Source organism: Mastigoproctus giganteus, chromosome 1 (assembly GCF_048544385.1).
Source record: "Mastigoproctus giganteus isolate SK-2022 chromosome 1, ASM4854438v1, whole genome shotgun sequence".
Classification (NCBI taxonomy): Eukaryota; Metazoa; Arthropoda; class Arachnida; order Uropygi; family Thelyphonidae; genus Mastigoproctus; species Mastigoproctus giganteus.
The window spans coordinates 57,336,122-57,356,395 of record NC_143575.1 but is presented as its reverse complement, the minus strand read 5'-3'; the positions used below and the strand labels follow the sequence as shown (position 1 = coordinate 57,356,395).

The window sequence follows — 20,274 nt, the reverse complement described above, 5'->3', positions numbered from 1 at the left end:
GCAACAAGATTAGTTAATGGAACAAAGTTGTGCACTTACGAAGAAAGGCTTAAAATTTGCAAATTACAGTGTCTGGAGACTAGGCACCAGCAAGGTAATCTGATAGAGGTGTATAAAGCCTTGAATGGTTTGAGCATGCTCAGTGCTGATGGGATTCTTCCTCTTGCTCAGAATAATCACCTGAACAAATTCGAATTGAGGAAAGACAGATGTAGGATAGACGTGTGGAAATTTGCCTTTAGCCAGCAGGTGGTTGGTTGGTGGAACAGACTTCCATCCCTTGTCGTAGAAGTTGATAGCCTAAATAAGTTTAAGGCTCAGCTGGACAAGTATTTCGAACAAACAGTGGGGTGAAGTGGAAGTGGTTTTTTTTTTTTTTTTTTTTTGGCTGATGCTGCATAAGTTCGCTTTCTTGCATCAAATGCCTCTGCTAATGCTAATCTAACGATCTGGCATTTTTTTCCAATAAAAACCAGTCTCGTCTACATTAAGGACCTTTTGTGAAAGTCCGTCCTCGGTTTTGATGATTTCTGTCAAAGTCTTGGGGAACTTCATAGCTACTACTATGTCTGCACTTAACATCCTGACTTGTAACTTGAATGTTGTGTAGTTTAGCACAGCCCTTAAGTCTTTGAAACTATCTGTGTCTTGCAATGAATGTTTCACTAGCAACATTCTCACCATGTTTACACTTTAGTACTTCAAAAAGACTCAAGGCTTTTTCTTGTATAAGCATAAAACTTATCAGTGTTTGCTATTGTTTCATGTCTTCTGTCCAAATCCTCAACAATTTTTCCATTTCTTCTGTTAATAAGCCTCTTCTTTTGAATATGATCTTAGATTGCTTTGGCACAGAACTCTTTACGTGCTGCATAATCTGAACTTTATATTTTATAGTGGTTCTAATAGTCGATTCATTCATTTTGTAAACACGTGCCATGTCCAAAAATATCTCGCTATTTTCATGTTGTTTAATGATTTCAACTTGAGTCTCCATAGTTATAATGTGCCTCTTCTCCTCATTATGATTACTATTCTCACTATTTTTTGTTTTTGCAGATATATTTACGGTTTATATTTATTTTGTTTACAATAAGTATATGCTCACAAGGTACAACTTACACTTAAGTGGTTAAGGTGAAAACAAAGTGGCGATGCCACTATCAATTCACATTAGCAGACATTGATGCAATCTATTAGATTTTAAAGTGGTGCTTAATGGATGCTGTAGCTAGTCATAAGTAGAAGTAGCACAACCGAGTATCTAATAATCTGTGTAACTTGAATCAGCATAAGTCTAGGACTTACTGTAATCAAGATGTGGCCTGACCATTGCCTTATATAAGGGAATAATAACTCCCTTATCCCTGCTAGCATAATTTCTGAATACTGATGACAAAACCCCATCTGTTGTCCTGGCAGACTCTGCACTGCTCAGAGAATTTCATATCTGATCGCATAATTATCCTCAGGTATTTTTCATTTTCCACTACACCGAGTGTAGTACAACATGGTTGGTACATTAATCTGGGATTACTGCTACCCATATGCATTATTTTACATTTGCCAATTACATTGACAAATGCAAAGTAATGCTATTTCTCAGCCCATCCACCCAATTTTTCTAGATATTGTTGCAGTTGTATACCATCATTGCTGTGATTAACCATCCTGCCAACCTTCATATCATCTGCAAATTTAGACATGAAGCCTGATATAAAAAAATAAATAAATTTTCTGTTTATACTCCAGAGAATACAGTCAGTCCTCGTATAGCACGATAATTGTGTTCCTAGAAACCCTCGTGCAATATAAACAACAGGCCCTATGGGAAAAATAGGTTAGGTGCCGACCACCCAAGATTGAACACACATTTGTAACCAAAATATTATCGAACACAACAAATTACCGTAATAAAATACTTAAGTATTTTATTACGACTATTATGTAATAAAATGTTGCTAATGCTTTTGCTTCTATCGTAAGCAAACTTGTTTTTTGTTTGATTTTCTATCCAAACAGATGACATCCGTTCCATCTCTTCCAATTCTTTGTGTCTTGATCTAATGGATTTTAATTACACTTTGAGTTGTTCCTGCTATGAAAGTTGTTTTTATTTTCTCTGCATTCTTTGTAATTCTCTGCGTTGCCTCATTAGGCCTGTAGCATGTGCAATATCACATCCTTTCATTTAGCTCAAAGCGTTTCACAATTTCATATTTATCTCTGTCGACAGAGGCTGACTGGCCATAAGTCTTACCGGGGGAAATCCCAGAGGCCGGTTTGATTTTCACCATAACTAGTGTGAGTCCACTACAAATTTTCCCGGGTAAGAATTTTTGACCCAGTCCGCCTCTGTTTATCGATATTGCTTTTCTTTTTCTCTCTGATTCTGTAGTGTCTTCACCAGGACGCTTCCTTTTCACACCTTTTAAGTATTTTATCCATTTTTAGGAAATAAAGCAAAATTACAAAATGAGGAGGCATGCTTGATACACATAAACAAAGCTGTGTGCATGTAGCAACTGAATAAACAACACTGAAGGCAGAGACACACTATGAACACTTCACTAGCTCACATTTTACTAAAGCACATTTCTGGGGGTTACTACCATAAAACAATAAAAACAATTTCCAGTTGCGTTTCTGCTAGTAGAATCTGTTATAAACTGGTAGTAAACTCGATCTAATTGCATTTGTGATAATACCGATAGCTGGAATTGTGTATGTTTTTAAGCTATTATGGTGAAATGTGTTTCCCCTTCACCTATATAAAAAACATAAATACATTTTCAGAATCTTCTCTTCATTCCTATCATGTTTTGTGTTCAGTTGGGGTGATTCCGTATTCGACTGCCATGTCTTGTAAACACAAAGGCAAATCGTGCATAAGCGAATTCGGTTCGTGTTATCTACGATATCGTTCCCCTATTTATAAGTCGTGTATGATCGAATTCATGTAATGTAAGCACATGTTATACGAGGACTGACTGTACAGTAAACCGCATTATATTTAGGGAGAATACAGTAAACAGCACTGTATTGAGCAGTACCTTCGTCAGTATCATTAATAAATATAGAAAATAACAATAGGCTCGACACTGAATCTTGGTAATTGTACTGTCTTCCACTCAACCATCCCTTTATCCTTAGTGTTAACTTACCCTTAATGGCACACTGATACAATTTGCCCTGGATCTAATTTGTGCTAGATATTCCTGCATTGCTTCTTTAACCAGTGACTATTATTTTCTCTGGAACAGAAATTAAGCTGACAGGTCTTTAATTACTCATGTCATTCTTTGATTCCCCTTTGTTGAGTTGTGGATACATCACCCATCTCCAGTCCACAAGGACCTCACCTGAATCCAGATACTGTTATAATTATAGTTAAGGGTTTGCTTTTGTTCTTTGCTGCCTTCCTCAGTAAAAATCCCCCCACCCCCCACAGCTGCCTTTTTTATGTTTTAACATCAACAATATCCCTGCGGCTTTTTTCTGCACCTCAGAAAAAGCACATTTCTGGAATGTCAGAAAATCATTGTCAGAAAATCATTCAGCTCCCTCTTAGAGTTTGATAATAAACTTCTGGCCTTTGCTTCCCTAAAAGCATTTCTGAGGTGTGAATGCAGATGCAAAATACTTATTCAGTTTGTCAGCAAACTGAGCAGGTTTATCAACAGTTAAACCATTGAAATCAAGTGGACCAATGTGATTAGACCTTCTCCTGTTAATATAAGTGAAGAAATCTGCTGTTTTTCTTGGCTTTCTTTATAAGAGGCTTCTTGTAATCTACATTGGCTAGCATAACCTCCTTTGTGACTTGATTGCAGCCTAGTTTTTATCTTCCATGTGTTAGTAAATTAATAAGAGGAGTTTACCTCAATATAGTACGTAGAACACTTCCGTATGATACCCTCCAGAAATTAAAACAGAAAAAACGAAAAAAATCGACAACTTACCGGTACATTAAAGTAAAATATAAATAATTAAATAATCAATTTAACACAATTCAAAATCAATTGAAAACAATTAAAATTCAAATTAACGCAATTAAAAGAATCTAACGAAAATATTCAAAACGATTTTCCTTCCTGAAGCTGACAATGCTTTTCGACCGACTGTCGTGATCACAGGAATGAAAATTACCGAATCAGGCTAAACCTGTAACTTAAATAGTGATTATATGTCTTCGCGCATGCGCATGAAGGTCCACGCATCGGAGATCAAATATGGCCGCCGAACATTAACAGAATTCTCGTGTAATTTAATTTCAACGGTTTCTGCAATTAATAGTCGCGTATAATTACGTTGAACGTTAAGTATTTTGGCCTCGTTAAATAAAGTGTTTTTCGTTAATGGCATGAAAGGCTAATTCTGACGCTGCTGAACGAGAAGCACGAACTGAGGCTTCGTGTTGATTTACACGAATATTAAGAGAAAACCGCGTCGAACCTTGGTAAGACGAGTCGCAATCACTGCAAGAAATGTTGTATACCAGATCATTAATTTGTGTTGTGAACGCGGAAAGAACCGAGCGATTGTTCAGTATAGTGTGTAACTTCCGTATAGGCCTAGCTATAATTTTAAATTCGGTATCTTTAAAGAATCTGTTAAGCTGTTTGTGCCACTGTTCAACATATGGGACAGAAATAAAGTATTTTTTGATATTACTATTGTTGCTTGGTGTAGTATTTTGTATCCTATCCTTAGCTTGTACCCTAATTCGATTTATTGTGTTAATGGGATAACCCCTGTTTACGAATCTGCTAGTTAATATTGGTATTTCTGAGTCCAAAGCAGAATCCGTCGTTGAATATTTATAGGCATTTATAAATCGATTAAAGATAATTGATCTTTTGTAGGTGAACGGGTGATAGCTATTATAATGTAGAAGCATACCGGTGTTTGTAGATTTTCGATAGATGCCAAATTGTATTTTGTTCGAGTCCCGGGTAAGCGTGAAATTTAGAAAGTTTAATGACTTTGTATCCGTATCTTCCCTTTCCAATGTAAATTTGAGTCTAGAATGAATATTATTAAACAAATGTAAAATGTCTTGGATAGTACTACTATCGGTAATAACTAGAACATCGTCTAAATACCTCCCATAGTATGTGATACGGGGACGAAAAGGTGTCAAATGTATCTACTCAATCGTTGAGAGATAGATCTCTGACATTAAGCCACTCAGGCTCAAACCCATTGGTAATCCAAAAATTTGTTTGTACACCTTGTCTCAAAAGATGATGTAGTTAGCCTCAACTAACAGTTTAATTAAGTGAAAAATTTTCTGAATAGGTAGCTTCGTATAATTAATCAGTGTCGAGTTTTTATTTAACATATCCCAAATAATATCTAATGTGTATTCAACGTTTACATTCGTATATAATGAGGTAACATCTAGTGAGAAAAAATTGTCATTGTCGCTGAGTCTACAGTCTTTAAGATTATTAAATAATGTATCGTAGTTCTTAATCCCAAATTGTATAACCGGTCTAAAAGGTTTTATAATGTTATACAGGGTGTTTCAGTTAAACGTTTCAGAACTTCTAAGAGGGGTAGGGTACGCCCTGACAACTCGAAATCATATAGCAATGTGGGGTCGGAAATGCTTTCCTGAAGCGGTGTTGTACACAGAAGCACCATAAAGAAAAGAGACCGTAAGTGAGAAATCGTTTTAATACATGAAAAGAAGCAAAAGGTACATGGATTAAAGTAAGTGTTTGAAGTTTCTTCCACGGGCTACAATGCATGCCTCACATCTCCGACGCATGGACATCCGAACATTTTGGAATACTCCAGGCGAATTTCGAATTTCTTCGGCAGCTACTGCGATTCTTGCAATCAGCTCAGCATTGTCAACAGGGGTGTCATAAACTAGCGATTTCATATGACTCCAGAAATAAAAATCAAGACATGCTAGGTCGGGTGACCGAGCAGGCCAACGCACGGGACCATCACGTCCGATCCACTGTTGACCAAATGTGACATCCAGGTAGTTACGAACATCTCCGCTATAATGGGCAGGGGCTCCATCGTGTTGGAACCACATTGTCTGTTGCGTCGATGCCGAAATCTGTTCATCTCTCAAAAGTTGTGGCAATACTTGCTGCAGAAAGATCAAGTAGATAGGTCCGGTTAGACGACACGGTAACAGGTAAGGTCCGATGAGGTGATCTCCCATAATACCGGCCCATACATTGACCGAAAATCGAATCTGTGCTGTACGACGTCGTATTGCATGTGGGTTCTCGACCGCCCAGATATGGTCGTTATGTGTGTTTAAAATTGCTTCCCTCGTGAAGGATGCCTCATCGGAAAACAACACTTCAGCAGGAAAAAGGGGATTTGTAGCACATTTTCCAAGGTACCACTGTGCGAAAGCAATACGAGGTGCATAATCCTCCGGTTGCTGTGTCTGGACACGCTGCACGTGAAACGGATGCATGTCTTGTTCTCGGAGAATCCTCCAGACGCTGCAATGGGAAACCCCGACTGCGTTTGCTAGACTTGTGTACTCGTTCTTGGATTCCCCTGTACATGCTGCAGCACATTCTGTTCGACGGCTGGAGTCCGTGCTGTTCTTACCCTGTCCCTGTCAGCTCTTTCAAATGAACTTCTCTCAGCTAACCTCTGGTGCAGTCTTGCAAAGAAATTATGACTGGGAATACGCCTCGTCGGATATCGTTCCGCGTACAAACGCTGTGCGGCTGGCCCACTACAATTTGCAGCCCCGTACGCCAAATGCATATCTGCTAACTCTGCGTTCGTGTAATCATCCATCCTACTAACTTGGCGTTCTTGTGCGAAATTAAGATTCCCTGCACTAAAGCTCGGAATTTTCGATTCTGCCCATTGGTATATGATTTCGAGTTGTCAGGATGTACCCTACCCCTCTTAGAAGTTCTGAAATGTTTAACTGAAACACCCTGTATACATGTGTGGCTAAGGCTGAAAATTCTTGCGGTGATTGCGACTCGTCTTACCAAGGTTCGACGCGGTTTTCTCTTAATATTCATGTAAATCAACACGAAGCCTGAGTTCGTGCTTCTCGTTCAGCAGCGTCAGAATTAGCCTTTCATGCCATTAACGAAAAACATACTTTTTTATTTAACGAGGCCAAAACACTTAACGTTCAACGTAATTATACAGGACTATTAATTGCAGAAACCGTTGAAATTAAATTACACGAGAATTCTGTTAATGTTCGGCGGCCATATTTGATCTCCGATGCGTGGACCTTCATGCGCATGCGCGAAGACATATAATCACTATTTAAGTTACAGGTTTAGCCTGATTCGGTAATTTTCATTCCTGTGATCACGACAGTCGGTCGAAAAGCATTGTCAGCTTCAGGAAGGAAAATCGTTTTGAATATTTTCGTTAGATTCTTTTAATTGCGTTAATTTGAATTTTAATTGTTTTAAATTGATTTTGAATTGTGTTAAATTGATTATTTAATTATTTATATTTTACTTTAATGTACCGGTAAGTTGTCGATTTTTTTTCGTTTTTTCCGTTTTAATTTCTGGAGGGTATCATATGGAAGTGTTCTACGTACTATATTGAGGTAAACTCCTCTTATTAATTTACTAATATTATTATCAACGTAGAACATATTGAGTATTACAGCTCTGATTCATACTATCTTCCATGTGTTTATAGTATAAGATAATTTATATGCATACATTGCATTTTTATTCTCTTCCATGCATTTCAACAATTCATGTGACATCCATTTAGGTCTAAGCCTTGAACTGTATGTCTAGTTGGCATGAAAAGCCTAGTAGCTTCTATGATTATTTCCTGGAATACTTCCTATTTAGAATTTGCTGATGATATCATCATCACTTGGCCCACTGTATTCTGGAGTTACTGCTGCCCATATGCCAGTACCTTTCATTTCCCAATGCGAAACTTCAGTTAGCATTGGTACATTAAACTTTAACCACCAACACTTCTCATAGCCCATCTTCCTAATTTTTCTAGGGCTTGCTGCAGTATACCTTGATTCCTGTCATTAACCACCCTTCCAGCCTTTGTATCATCTATAAACTTAGACAATAAGCTTGATATGCCTTATTATTATCATTAATAAATATTGTAAACAATAAGGGGCCAGCACTGAACCCCATGGGATTCCAGTAATAACATTAGTCTGAGAAGGGCAGTGACCATTTATAATCACCCTGCCTTCTGCCACTCAACCGTCCCTTTATCCATACTCCCAAAACTTGCTCCTAATCCCACACTGCTCCAAATTATACAACAGTCTTTTGTGTGGAATGGTGTCAAAAGAGTTACTGAAATACAAATATATGATTTAAAAATTATTTTCATCGAGTTCCTTTGTTTCTGCATCATAGTAACTAATCAGATTAATCAGACATTATCCACTCCATTACAAATCCATACTGTGATATTCTATGTAATTTCATTTCTGTTACAAGATAATCTTGTAACTTGTTACAAGATTTTCTTGCAAGATTTTTTTAATCACTGACTGCAGGCCCCAAGCAATAGTGACAAGCAATTTTCTTCCTGTGATTATAGAGTGATCTCCAAAGTGATATAGTTTTGTTTATTTTCTAGTGCGGCTGTTATTTTATTTACTAGAAATGATTTTGCACTTTAAAGGTCGAAAGTAAGAACCCAGAAAGGCAATCCACCTTTCTTTTCTTATTCTTTATATCATCATCATCATCGGCCATTTTCAATCCACTGCAGGATGAAGGCCTCTCCAGCAACTTTCTAGTTCTTTCTGTTATTCTTTATATATCCCTAATCAACTCTACTAACTTAAACAACTACTTGGTCACTGGTGGCACTGCTCCTGCCTCCCTGTGGCGGGACCAGTAACCTGGGGGGGGGAACCAACCCTCAGTGCTAAAAGGAGCAAAGATGGAAACAAATCAATTTCCATGTTTAGAGGCAAAGTGCTCTCAACAAAGTGACAAATACAATACTGACCGTGACTTCTCTCTCTCTCTCGAAGAGAATGATAAAGGACACTGACAGACAGGAATCACCAGCTTTCCTAATAATACAGTCTCTGTCAACACAACCTGTGAGCAGGCTCTCCCCATTCATCATTCAAAGGTACCTCGAACATACCACAGGTTCACCACAAATGGTGAAATGTCTCCAATCTGGAGATTTGTTAATAGAGACCACCAATTCTTGACACTCCTGAACTATTATTACATCTGACATCATTGAGTGGAATCCCAGTTCTGATCACTGAATGGGATTTATTGAACATCCCTGAATATGAAATAGTTCAGGAACTTAAAGAACAAAAAGTCATGCATGCAAAAAGGATCATGATTCGTATAGATGGCAGTTTAGTCCCTACCTGGAGTATAATTTTAACTTTCAGTTCTCGAAACCTACCAGCTTCAGTCAAGTCAGGATATTTAAACTGTCACATTTGGCTATATATCCCGAACCCCCTAAGATGTTTTAAATGCCAGAAATTCAGCCATTTCCAGACAGCATGCCATGGAGACACAACATGTGCAAACTGTGAGTGTAAAACTCATACAGAAACAGAATGTAAGGCATCAACCCCACAGTGCCCAAATTGCAAGGGCAATCATCCGGCATATTCCAGACTGCAACCTCTGGAAGTTGGGTAAAAAATTACAAAAGTATAAAATTGAAAATAAAGTTTTCTATGAAGAGACAAGAAAACAAGTAAAATTAAGTGTCAAAATGCACTTATGCCTCTGCTACTTACAGTCACCAATTAGTAGCAATGTCAGACAGAAGTGTTCATCCCTCCAGATACATCGATCTCAGACGCTCAATCAGTCCTCTCGGTTCAGCATCCATCTCCATCAAAGGTAGTCAATCAGTGCAGTAATACACTACTGACAGTTCCATCCCAAAGACTTCCCCATTGTCAAGCAGTGGAGAATTTGCAAAAATCAGATCCAGTTGAGGTGAAGCAATCTCGCCCTCTCAAGCATGGACACAGATGATACCACCAACTCAGAAGATTGCTTGAAATACATGCAGATGATGATAGGGGAGAAAGCTATGACTCAGAATGCCCAAATTTTTTAAGAAAAGAAAAATAAAAACTCGACAGATATAAACAAGCCACTCACAAAAAGCAGACAGACTCATCTTCCGCTCACAAAACCAAATAATGGAATAAATCATACAATTGAATTGCAGGGGTTTTCGCAGCAATATTGATATCTATGAACTAATTCACCATTACAATCCTGCTGCCATATGCTTACAAGAAATGAATTTAACAACAGAAATATCTATTTCTGTCAAAAATTATACTATCTACAAACAAGATCGATCTGATACTAACAGCCCCCATGGAGGAGTAGCCGTACTCATGGACTTACAAGTCCCCTTCAGACACATTCCATTGCAAACACAGTTTGAATCTGTTGCCACATGTGTTGTAATTGGTAGCACTCTGACACTGGTCTCAGTTTATCTTCCACCGAACCAATCATGTACAATTCACCAACTGCAAAATCTTATTTCTCAATTACCATCTCTTATTTTTTTTTATTAGGAGAGATTTTAATGGACATCATTCATTATGGGGTTCGCTGGTCTCAGATGGACATGGTGAGCTTATTGAAATGTTACTTGACAGAGAGAATCTAACACTATTAAATTCTGCCTTACCGACTTACATCCATTTTCCTACTGGGTCAACTACTGCAATAGATCTCCCAATTTGCTTTCTGATCCTCTTCCCAACTATAGAGTTGGCAGTATGTGACAGTCCTCTAAACAGTGACCACTATCCACTTATCTGTAGTATTCAAATTACCCATTCCAAACAAACAAAAACAAAATGGAAATTCTCCAAAGCAAACTGGACGAGATTTACTTGACATGTATCTTTTGATGATGACATCATAGTCTTCTGTTATTGACACTGTCACCGATCATATCACAATGCAGATACAAACAGCTGCAACAGCCGCCATCCGACAGTCTCAAATAACAAACCATCGGCATAACAATCACTGGTGGAAATGTGATTGTAACAAAGCGAAAAGAGAAAAAAACACAGCATGGAACACCTTCCGCAAACATCCCACCACTGCCAACTTTATTAATTTCAAGAGACTGAGAGCCAAAGCTCGTTATATCCGGCGGAAGGCGAAAAAAGATTATGGATAAAATTTGCCTCCTCAATCAACAAAGATACTGATACCCGAATAATCTGGAAAAAAATAAAGAAACTAAATGGTAAATATCATATGTTGACTTCTCCTATTATTAATTGGATTGGAAAGGAGATATCATCTGCTGAGCAAATTGCCAATGCCTTAGTAACAGTGTTCTATGAATTGGCCACCTCAACTGCATATCAAACATCTTTTCAAAAAATTAAAGCTGAAGTGGATAAAAGGAAACTGAACTTCAAAGTTACATGTCCTTTACCTTATAACCAACCACTCACAATATCTGAACTGAAAGAATTTTTTTTTTTTTTTTTTTATGTGAACCCCAAACACAAGAGGTATTAGAACCTATTGTACTTAGTACCCTGCTTGGGTTGGGGGTTGAGAAGACGAAAGAAGATATTTGTTGACATTGGACTTGAACTTCTGTAGATTGTAATTTTCAGGAAATACGTATGAAGGAAGGTTGCTCAAGAAAACAGCAGTTGAATGAATAAATGAGGAAAATGGTGTGTGGCACGTGTTCGGACTGTTTTTCAAGAGAGAGCAGGAATTATAGAAGCCAATTCAGAAGAACAGTGCCCATGGAAGTATCTGTAGTAGAGGCATGCAGCAGAAACAGTACGTCTATGAGAAAGCGAGTGGAGAGACTCTGTTAGAGATGAATCATTAATTAACCTAACTGCCCTCTTCTGAATGGAATCAAGAAGCCTGAGAGAGGTTTTGGAGGCACCATCCCAGATGTGGGAACAATATTCCATGGCAGGACGGATTTGCGATTTATACAGAGTGAGCAGCTGTTTGGAAGAAAAGTAACGCCGAGAGCGAACGAAAAAACCAAGTTTTTTAGATGCAGAGGAAGCAATATTTGTAATGTGCTTGCGCCAAGAGAGATTAGAAGTCAGGGTAATCCCCAAAAGAGATATATCATTTTGCCTAGAAATCGGAGTGTCACTGAAGATAAGCATAGGAGCAGAAGAATCCTTTTTGCGAGATTTAAGACAAGACTGAGTTTTCGAAGGGTTGAAATCAACTAAGTTGTCTTTGCCCCACTGGAGAATTACCTGAAGATCGGCATTTAAGGAATTGGTAGCAGATTTTCGCGAAGTTGAAGCTGATTGAGCAGGGCAAGGTTTCTCAAAATGGAAAGTTGAATGCAATGTGCTATCATCGGCAAAACTATGGATAGGATTTCCAGTCAATGGAAGAAGGTCATTAATATAAAAGAGGAAAAGAGTGGGGGAAAGAACTGAACCTTGGGGGACATCGGCATTAGTGGGGAAGTTAGAAGACAGAGAGCCATCTACCATCACCCTCAGTGAGCAATCAGAGAGAAAACTGGATAACCAATTACTAAAAACAGTTGGCAAACCATAAGATGGAAGCTTGTTTAGAAGACCTTTATGACAAACACGATCAAAAGCCTTTGAGATGTCAAGAGCAACTACTTATGTGTCACCGAACCTTTTCACCGGTTGATGAGAGTCATCTACCACCTAGTACTGCCTGGTAACATAGAGGGGGCAGCGTTTCTCCATGTGGTGTGGGCGCCACACCTCGACCCCTACTTACGTTGATTCACACATGGGTGGTCACCCACCATGTACTCGTGCATGGAGGTTATATATACCTCAAGAAATAGCTCTCCTGGCCCTGATGGAATCTACAATATAATGATTCAACACCTCAATCAGAAATCACTATCTTCATTGCTAAACTTCTAAAATAGGATATTCTCAGAACATATATTTTCTATTTCCTGGTAGCGTTCTTATGTAATAGCCATACCTAAACCTGGAAAAGATCATTCGATTCCTAACAACTATAGACCAATTTCTCTAACCAGCTGCCTGAGTAAAACTGGTAAAAATGGTTTACCATCGACTCACCTGGTATCTTGAATCCCAAAACATAATCAGTAATAATCAGTTTGGCTTTCGGAAGAATAGATCTTCCCTAGACCTCATGACCAAAGCCGAATCCAACATAAGAAATGCATTCATCAGAAATCAACATCTTGTCATGATATGCCTTGATATAGAGAAGGCCTTTGATACCTCATGGTGCTATGGTATCCTAAAAGATCTCCATTCTATTCATATGAGAGGCAACTTATATATTTCATTCAAATCTTCCTTTGGCACAGATCTTTCCATGTTATGTACTGGCAGATTTTATCTCGAACATACATACAAGAAGAAGGATTCGCACAAGGCTCTGTTTTTAGTGTCACTCTGTTTGCAATATGAAAAAACAAAATCACAAACAGCATTCCAAACACTGTTGACTCGTATCTCTGTGGAGATGATCTTACCATATCCTGCCATTCCCAGAATATGAACTGCATTGAGAGGCATCTACGGCGCCTCTGTAGCCAAGTGGCAAGGAGCAGCAGTGCGTAGCACATGCTTCTTGATTAGACCGGGGTTCGAGCCCTCACTACCAAATACGGAGGATCCGGAAAGGTCAGGGAATGACCACTGCATATTCCTGGAGTAATATGGCCTTAGTTGCTAATGCTCCTAAAAACCAAATAACAACAACATAACAGAGGCATCTACAAATATCCATTAATAACATTGAATTATGGTGGCACAAAATGGATACAAACTGTCAAGCCACAAATCTACAGCCATACATTTCTTCACCAAGCACAGAATGCATTCTGAACCTGAGTTGCACTTGGCCAATCATCTCCTACCAATTGTGAACAGTATTCACCTCCTAGGGCTAATTTTTGATAAGAAGTTAAACTTTCAGGAGCACATCAAGTATCTAAGAACCACTTGCACAAAGAAAATGAATATACTCCTGGTTATCTCCAGTTCATCTTGGGGTGCTGATCGTTATACCTTGCTCCACTTATATAAATCTCTAATTAGATATCGGCTAGACTACAGAGCACCTGTTTATGACTCAGCAAGGGAGAGCACCTTGGCCCGTCTTGTGCCCATACAACACTCTTCTCTTAGGATAGCCCTAGGTGCATATAGAACATCACCAGTTAAAAGTCTTTGTTGAGGCTCACGAATCTCCACTTAGCATCAGAAGAAAGATGTTGCTGATGAACTACTCAGCTAGAATCAAAAGTCTGCCTACTCATCCTGTTTGGCCACTGTATGATCATCAGTGAAAAACCTACTATGCAAAGAAACCTAGAACAATTCGGCCTACTGGTATCAGGCTGCAGACTCTACAGAAAGCTGTAACATTCAGCTTGATAATATCCTCAGAGAATCAAAAGATCCGAATCCCCTGTGGATTAACTTCACACTTTCTTCTGATGAATACTTTGAGCTATGGGGTAAAGGTTCTAGAGCAAATGTTACCATCAAAAAACTACATTTTGCTCACTCACAAAAGTACCCCCACTTTACCAAGACCTATACTGATGGTTCAAAGTCTGACAATCGATTGTGTGCAGCAGCTACACTGCTGAGCTCCATGCCATTAAGCTTGCTCTGAAAAACATCTCACTGCTGTCAGTAAATAAAAGCATAATATATACTGATTCACAGAGTGCTCTTTTAGCTTTGAAAAGCACTTCCCCATCTAACAATCCTTTATTAAAGCTCATAAGACATAATCTAATGCATCTTCATGAGCATCAGAAAACTGTTATCTTTTCATGGATCCCTGGCTACAGTGGTATTCCAGGAAATGAATGTGTAGCTAATGCTTCAAAGCATCCTACCAACATATCCTAAACAAAAGACCTAGTCCCATATCCTGATTATAGACATAATATACGAAGAATATCTATGGAACAATGGACACTTCTGTGGAAAATGCAAACAAATAACAGGCTATTTCAAATAAAATCTGAACCAGATTTTATTTGACTTCTATGGGCTTCTAGCCTTCGTAAAAATTGAAAAGAAGTAATCTTAGCCAGAACTTGTATAGGTCACACTCACCTCATCTCTATCTGCTTTCAGGAAATGATTCTCCACAGTCTACATGCTGCTCGCAACCACTTACAGTAATATGAAACATATACTCTTTGAATGTAACTTGTTCAACAGTGCCCGACGAACGTCTTTTAGTTTCATTTCAGATCTACAACCTCTCTCTCTGAATAGCATAATAGATAAAGAAGTAAATCTCTCTGAATTATTTTTCTACTTAAAACAAATAGAAATGCATGCCCATTTCTGACTGCTGCTCAAGCAGTTTTTTATATAGAAAATCAATTGATTTGGGAGGTGCAATATGGCCTAAGTAGCCCTTGCACCAGAAGACACCACATCAACAACACAGACTGCATTACTTTCCTTGGTACAAAAGTCATGCCTACAGGTCTATAATTACTCATTTCTCCCTTTTTTGATCCTTTTCCCCTTTATTAATAGGAGAAAATTTACACATTTTCAATCTATAGAGAATCCCTGAATTGAAAGATGCTTGCATATTTATGGCCAAAGATTACATTATCTTTCTTGTTGCTTTTAATATAATTGCATCAGCACCAGGTGCTTTTTTTTTTTTTTTTTTTAAGCTTCAAGTTTCTCTTCCACTTTACTTTTCAGTTACACAAAATCATTTAGTTCCCAGTTACAACTTGGTGTGCTTCTGGTGTTCCCATACCTAAGAACTTCATGCATGAATATAGATGCAAAATATTTATTTAATATGTCAATAACCTGAACAGGATCATTGGTAGTTATGCCTTTCATATCGTGGGACAATTTTGGTTATCACTTTCTTTAACACAAGCAAAAAATTCTTTTCTGCTTTGCTTTGCATTCTTTGCTAGGATCTTCTCTACCTTAACTTTACTTAGTTACCTGATTGTAGACTGGTTTGTACCTGCTCTAGGTTTCAATATCCCTTGCTTAATTTATAATCATCGACACATTTTCCTTCTCTACCACTGGTCTCATCAGTTCATCTAACATCTGTTTAGATCTAAACCTTGAATCTTAACTCTTAGTTGGTGTAAAAAACTTAGTAGCTTCTGTAATTACTTCCCTGAATTCTTCCCATTTAGAATTTGCTGTTGACATCATCAGCTGATTCTACTGAAAGGAATTTGAAAACTGTCTTAAGACCACTGCAGTGACATTTACAAGAGCAAAATCCTTTCCTCTTACATCATTATGCTTTGATCACTGCCTCCTAGTGGTTCCTTTATCTTGAATATTCTTCATGCATGAACAGTCACTGCTCAAAATCAGACCAAGAGTATTTCTTTCTCTTGTTGCTTTCTCTCTCTGTTGTAGAAAACAGCCATTTGATAAATCTAGAAAATTTCTGCTTTGCTGTGAGTGACCAACGTACTCGTGAGGTTAGGCAGAGTTGTTGGACAGAAAATCATAAAAAAAAAAAAAAAATTCTGATGGTTTTTCATGCTCAAAAAGACAAATTCTCCATAAAATAAATACAATTTGCAAATAATAATAATAATATTGATTACTGAAAAACAAAGTAATTTTGGTTTCAGGCTATTAGCAATTTTGCTTAGTACTTCGTCACCTGGCACCCAATTGGAAAGATTCAAGCTTAAATCCTCTTAAAGATGTAATTAATCTTTTCAGTAGATTTATAATGGAAGCTGAGTTGTGGAAAAACAAGATATTTTTTTTTTTGACTCAACAAACTGGCTGCAGAAAGCATGTAGTTTATAGTTTCACTACATCAATATTACATGATTTCAATTGGCTTGGTGCTTATATAAAATAGGCCAATATAGTACTTTTGCTGTTTTTAGTTTTTATAAAACTTTCTGAATTCAGAGCTTTTTTTGTGGTAAGAGGGCTCTCACAATTAGCAGTGATTAAGAACACAGGCCTAAAATTCAGTTAAAAAATCCTGCCTTAATTAATAATGGGGAATTTTTTTTTTTCTGAATCAGAATTAATTAGTTTTTTTTTTCATAATGTAGCTGTGTTAGCTATTTCCAACAAGGGCTGTGTGATTTCATCTCCTGGATACTATATTTTTTGTCCCGAAAACATGGAAACTGGACAAAAAAGGCATGATACAAAGTATATGGACAGCCAACTGCAGGGAAGGTTAAGTTTTCAGTTGCATTTCACGTGTAATCTGTTTGCAGAACTGACTCTTTTTAACATGCCAATGAAGATGATGTTACGATTTATGGTATAATAAAAGTGTGGTTGGAAATGGATAAATTGATAATTATCATTATGAAAAATTTTGCTGTACCAAAAGTAATTTTTTAATAAAATTTCTTGCATGGTTTTTTGAAATGTGTTAAGTAGACTGCTGACCTTAAATTATTAATATTTAGTAAGGGAATCTTGTGTGTTTTTCACTAATGATATAAAATATATAGCATTTTTCTTTTTTTGTCTAATTATAATTTTTTGTTATTCTATTTTTATTAATTAGAGTTCTCACGTTACTGGGAAAATAACACAAATTGCACTACTGACCAAAACTGACCAGAATAAAGAAGGTCTTGCTCCTAATAGAAGTGCTAGACCAGCAGTGACTAAAGCAAGCAGTTTTGGGGGCATATCTCTACTAACAAGAGAAAGCAACTCTGGTGGTGATAAAGAATCAACTCCTCGCCTCACTAAAGCAGGTATTTTAACTTTTTTGAAAATACTTGTATTATATTTTGGAATGCATTTTTTTTTTTTTTTTTTTGAGGGGTACTCTAGAAGAAATACAGACAATTTAGTTGTCATACACTGGTGTGCAAAACTTAAGGACCAACACTATTTCTAAAGGTTACAACCACAAGATCTTTACTTAGGGTACTCTTTACTGATGAGAGTAGATTTTGGCCGTCAGCTAATCTAGCAAGAGGTTGGCACACGGTATCACCCCGCAAACATCACTGAAAGGGATCGATATGGCAGTCGAGGTGTTCTCGTCTGGGGAGGCATTATCTTGGATGGATGTACACAACTTCAGATACTGGAAGGCCGTACTGTAACCGGTGCACACTACTGTGCTGAGGTAATCCTGCCCCATGTGCATGTTCAGAGATGCCACTGACGCCGAGTTTGTGTTTATGGATGATAACGCCACACCCCATCGCACTGCAGCTGTTGATAAGCTTTTGGAAAGAGGGCATTGTTCGTATTGATAGGTCTGCTCGTTTCCCCCTCCCCCCTTCCCCAAATCTAACCATCAAACACATATGGGATGTCTGGGGAGATGCCTAACGGCAAGTCCACACCCACCAGAAAATATTCACCAGCTGAAGATGGCGCTGATAGAGGAATGGATGATGTTACCGCAAGAACTTATCAACAACATTGTTCTAGGTATGGACAGGTGGTGCAAAGCCTGCATTGACATTAGGGGTGGCCATATCTCCTACTGAGGACCACCTCTTCCCTTTGTTCCATCTTTGGCAATGATGCATCTGTATCAGGGCAGCCAGTGCTATGTTGCCATATTTGAATAAAGTCCCTCTGTATCATTTTGTTTCCATTGTTGTGTCAGTGTTGTTTACTTTCATCATTTCTGTACCTCACGAAGTTCCTTTGGCATGCTTTTCCCATATCCAGGCCACTCCTTTGAGAAGCTACAGGTGAAAACCTGACTGGTCCTTAAATTTTGCACACCAGTGTATAAGCATATTACTTATAATGTAGATATTATTATATTTGGGAGAAGGCCATTACTAGGTTTGAGTCAGATAGGGAAACAGCTTTAACCTATCACCACCAAAACATTTACTGGGTAAGTACTTGATAACTGGCATATACAGAGCAAATGGGGGAGGATCTTTTAATATTCTTTAACTTCTTTTATCTAATATGTGTATCTTATTTTTTAATTATTTTTTTTATACACTGCCCTTCTATTAATATCCAGACACCTTTCCATTAATAACTTGTTGGTGATGTCCTACCCAAGCACCATGTAAGATACTGTTGTATCTTACACGTGGTGCATGGGTAGGAAGGTAGGTTGAGAAGGTCTAGGAGCATAAATATGCTCATAGACCTTCAAACAGAAAGTAATACAATTGTGAATGCAAGATGCCGTGATCAACAGAGTTAACAGATTTCCAGTGCAGAATGCTAATTGGGGTGCTGCATAAGAAATCAATCTATATGTGACATTTTAGTGGCTGAAGGTCCCTAGATTGACAAATGGTGGATCTGCAAATGTACGCAGACTGAAACCATCATGAAATGTCCTGGAAAACCTCCAAAGCGGACAGAACATGATAGGAGAACTCTGGAAAGAATCATCTGCTATGAACACAGGCCAGTATTTTCCCGGCACATACAGACATTCACTAAGGCAATTGGCACACACCATCATCTGTACAGTATGCAGGACACTGAATGATATACATGGTTTTTCATAGTCATGAAGTTTTCTAGGAACAGCTATTAATCATCCCAACCAATGCCAGGTGGCCCTCTAGCTTGGTGTAAGGCCTTGTCTTCTTGGACCATAGAGCAGTGGAAAGCTGTGCGTTGGAGTGATGAATCACAGTATGCTGTACCAGTCTGATAGTCATGCCTGGGTGTGGTAGATGCTCAGAGAAAGCTGCCTGCCAGTCTATTATCCTGACAGTGAGTTTGGTGAAGGCAGTGTGATGGTATTGTGCTGTTTTTCATGATTTGTCCTGGAACCGTTGGTTATTTTGGACAAAACCGTGAATGCTGAGGTCTACCTAGACATCCTGGACAATAATGCATCTCCTATATTGTGGCAGCATGTCAGACAAAGCTCATACTTGTACCAGGAGGACAGTCCTCCCTGCCATATCAAACCTCAAACCATCTGACCATCATATTGTGTTGGTCAGACTGGTTTGAGGACATAAGTGTGAAAAAGTGAATGGTCAGCCCAGAGCCTTGACCCTAGTCCGGTAGAGAACCTCTGGGAAAAATTGGATTATCCGGTGCATCTGAAGAGAGACGGCTCCAAAAAAAAAAAAAAAAAAAAAACAGCATGCATTATTTATTTTACTGTAAATAAAGGTTTTTTGTAGATATCCAAGAGTCCAGTGATAGTGATAGGGTAGTGTATATCAAAGGTTGTGGTTCTAGAATAAAATGTCACCTATGCATGTTTTTAGGTCCAATCTATATGCCATCTCAAAAAGAGCTTTCTGCCTATAATAAGGGGGGAACCGAATAAGATGCATTTATTGGGTCCCCCC

General features: G+C 38.2%; 1 protein-coding gene across 10 annotated transcripts in view; it reads left to right on the top strand.

Annotated features, from left to right (window-relative positions):
- Positions 1-20,274, top strand: part of enc (R3H domain containing protein encore) — a 702,629-nt gene that overhangs the window by 514,661 nt on the left and 167,694 nt on the right. For all 10 annotated transcript variants that reach the window (XM_090373011.1, XM_090373031.1, XM_090373022.1 and 7 more), the window contains one exon: positions 17,526-17,721. In XM_090373011.1, coding sequence (XP_090229137.1) covers positions 17,526-17,721 — 196 coding nt within the window. The remainder of the gene's footprint in view (positions 1-17,525; positions 17,722-20,274) is intronic.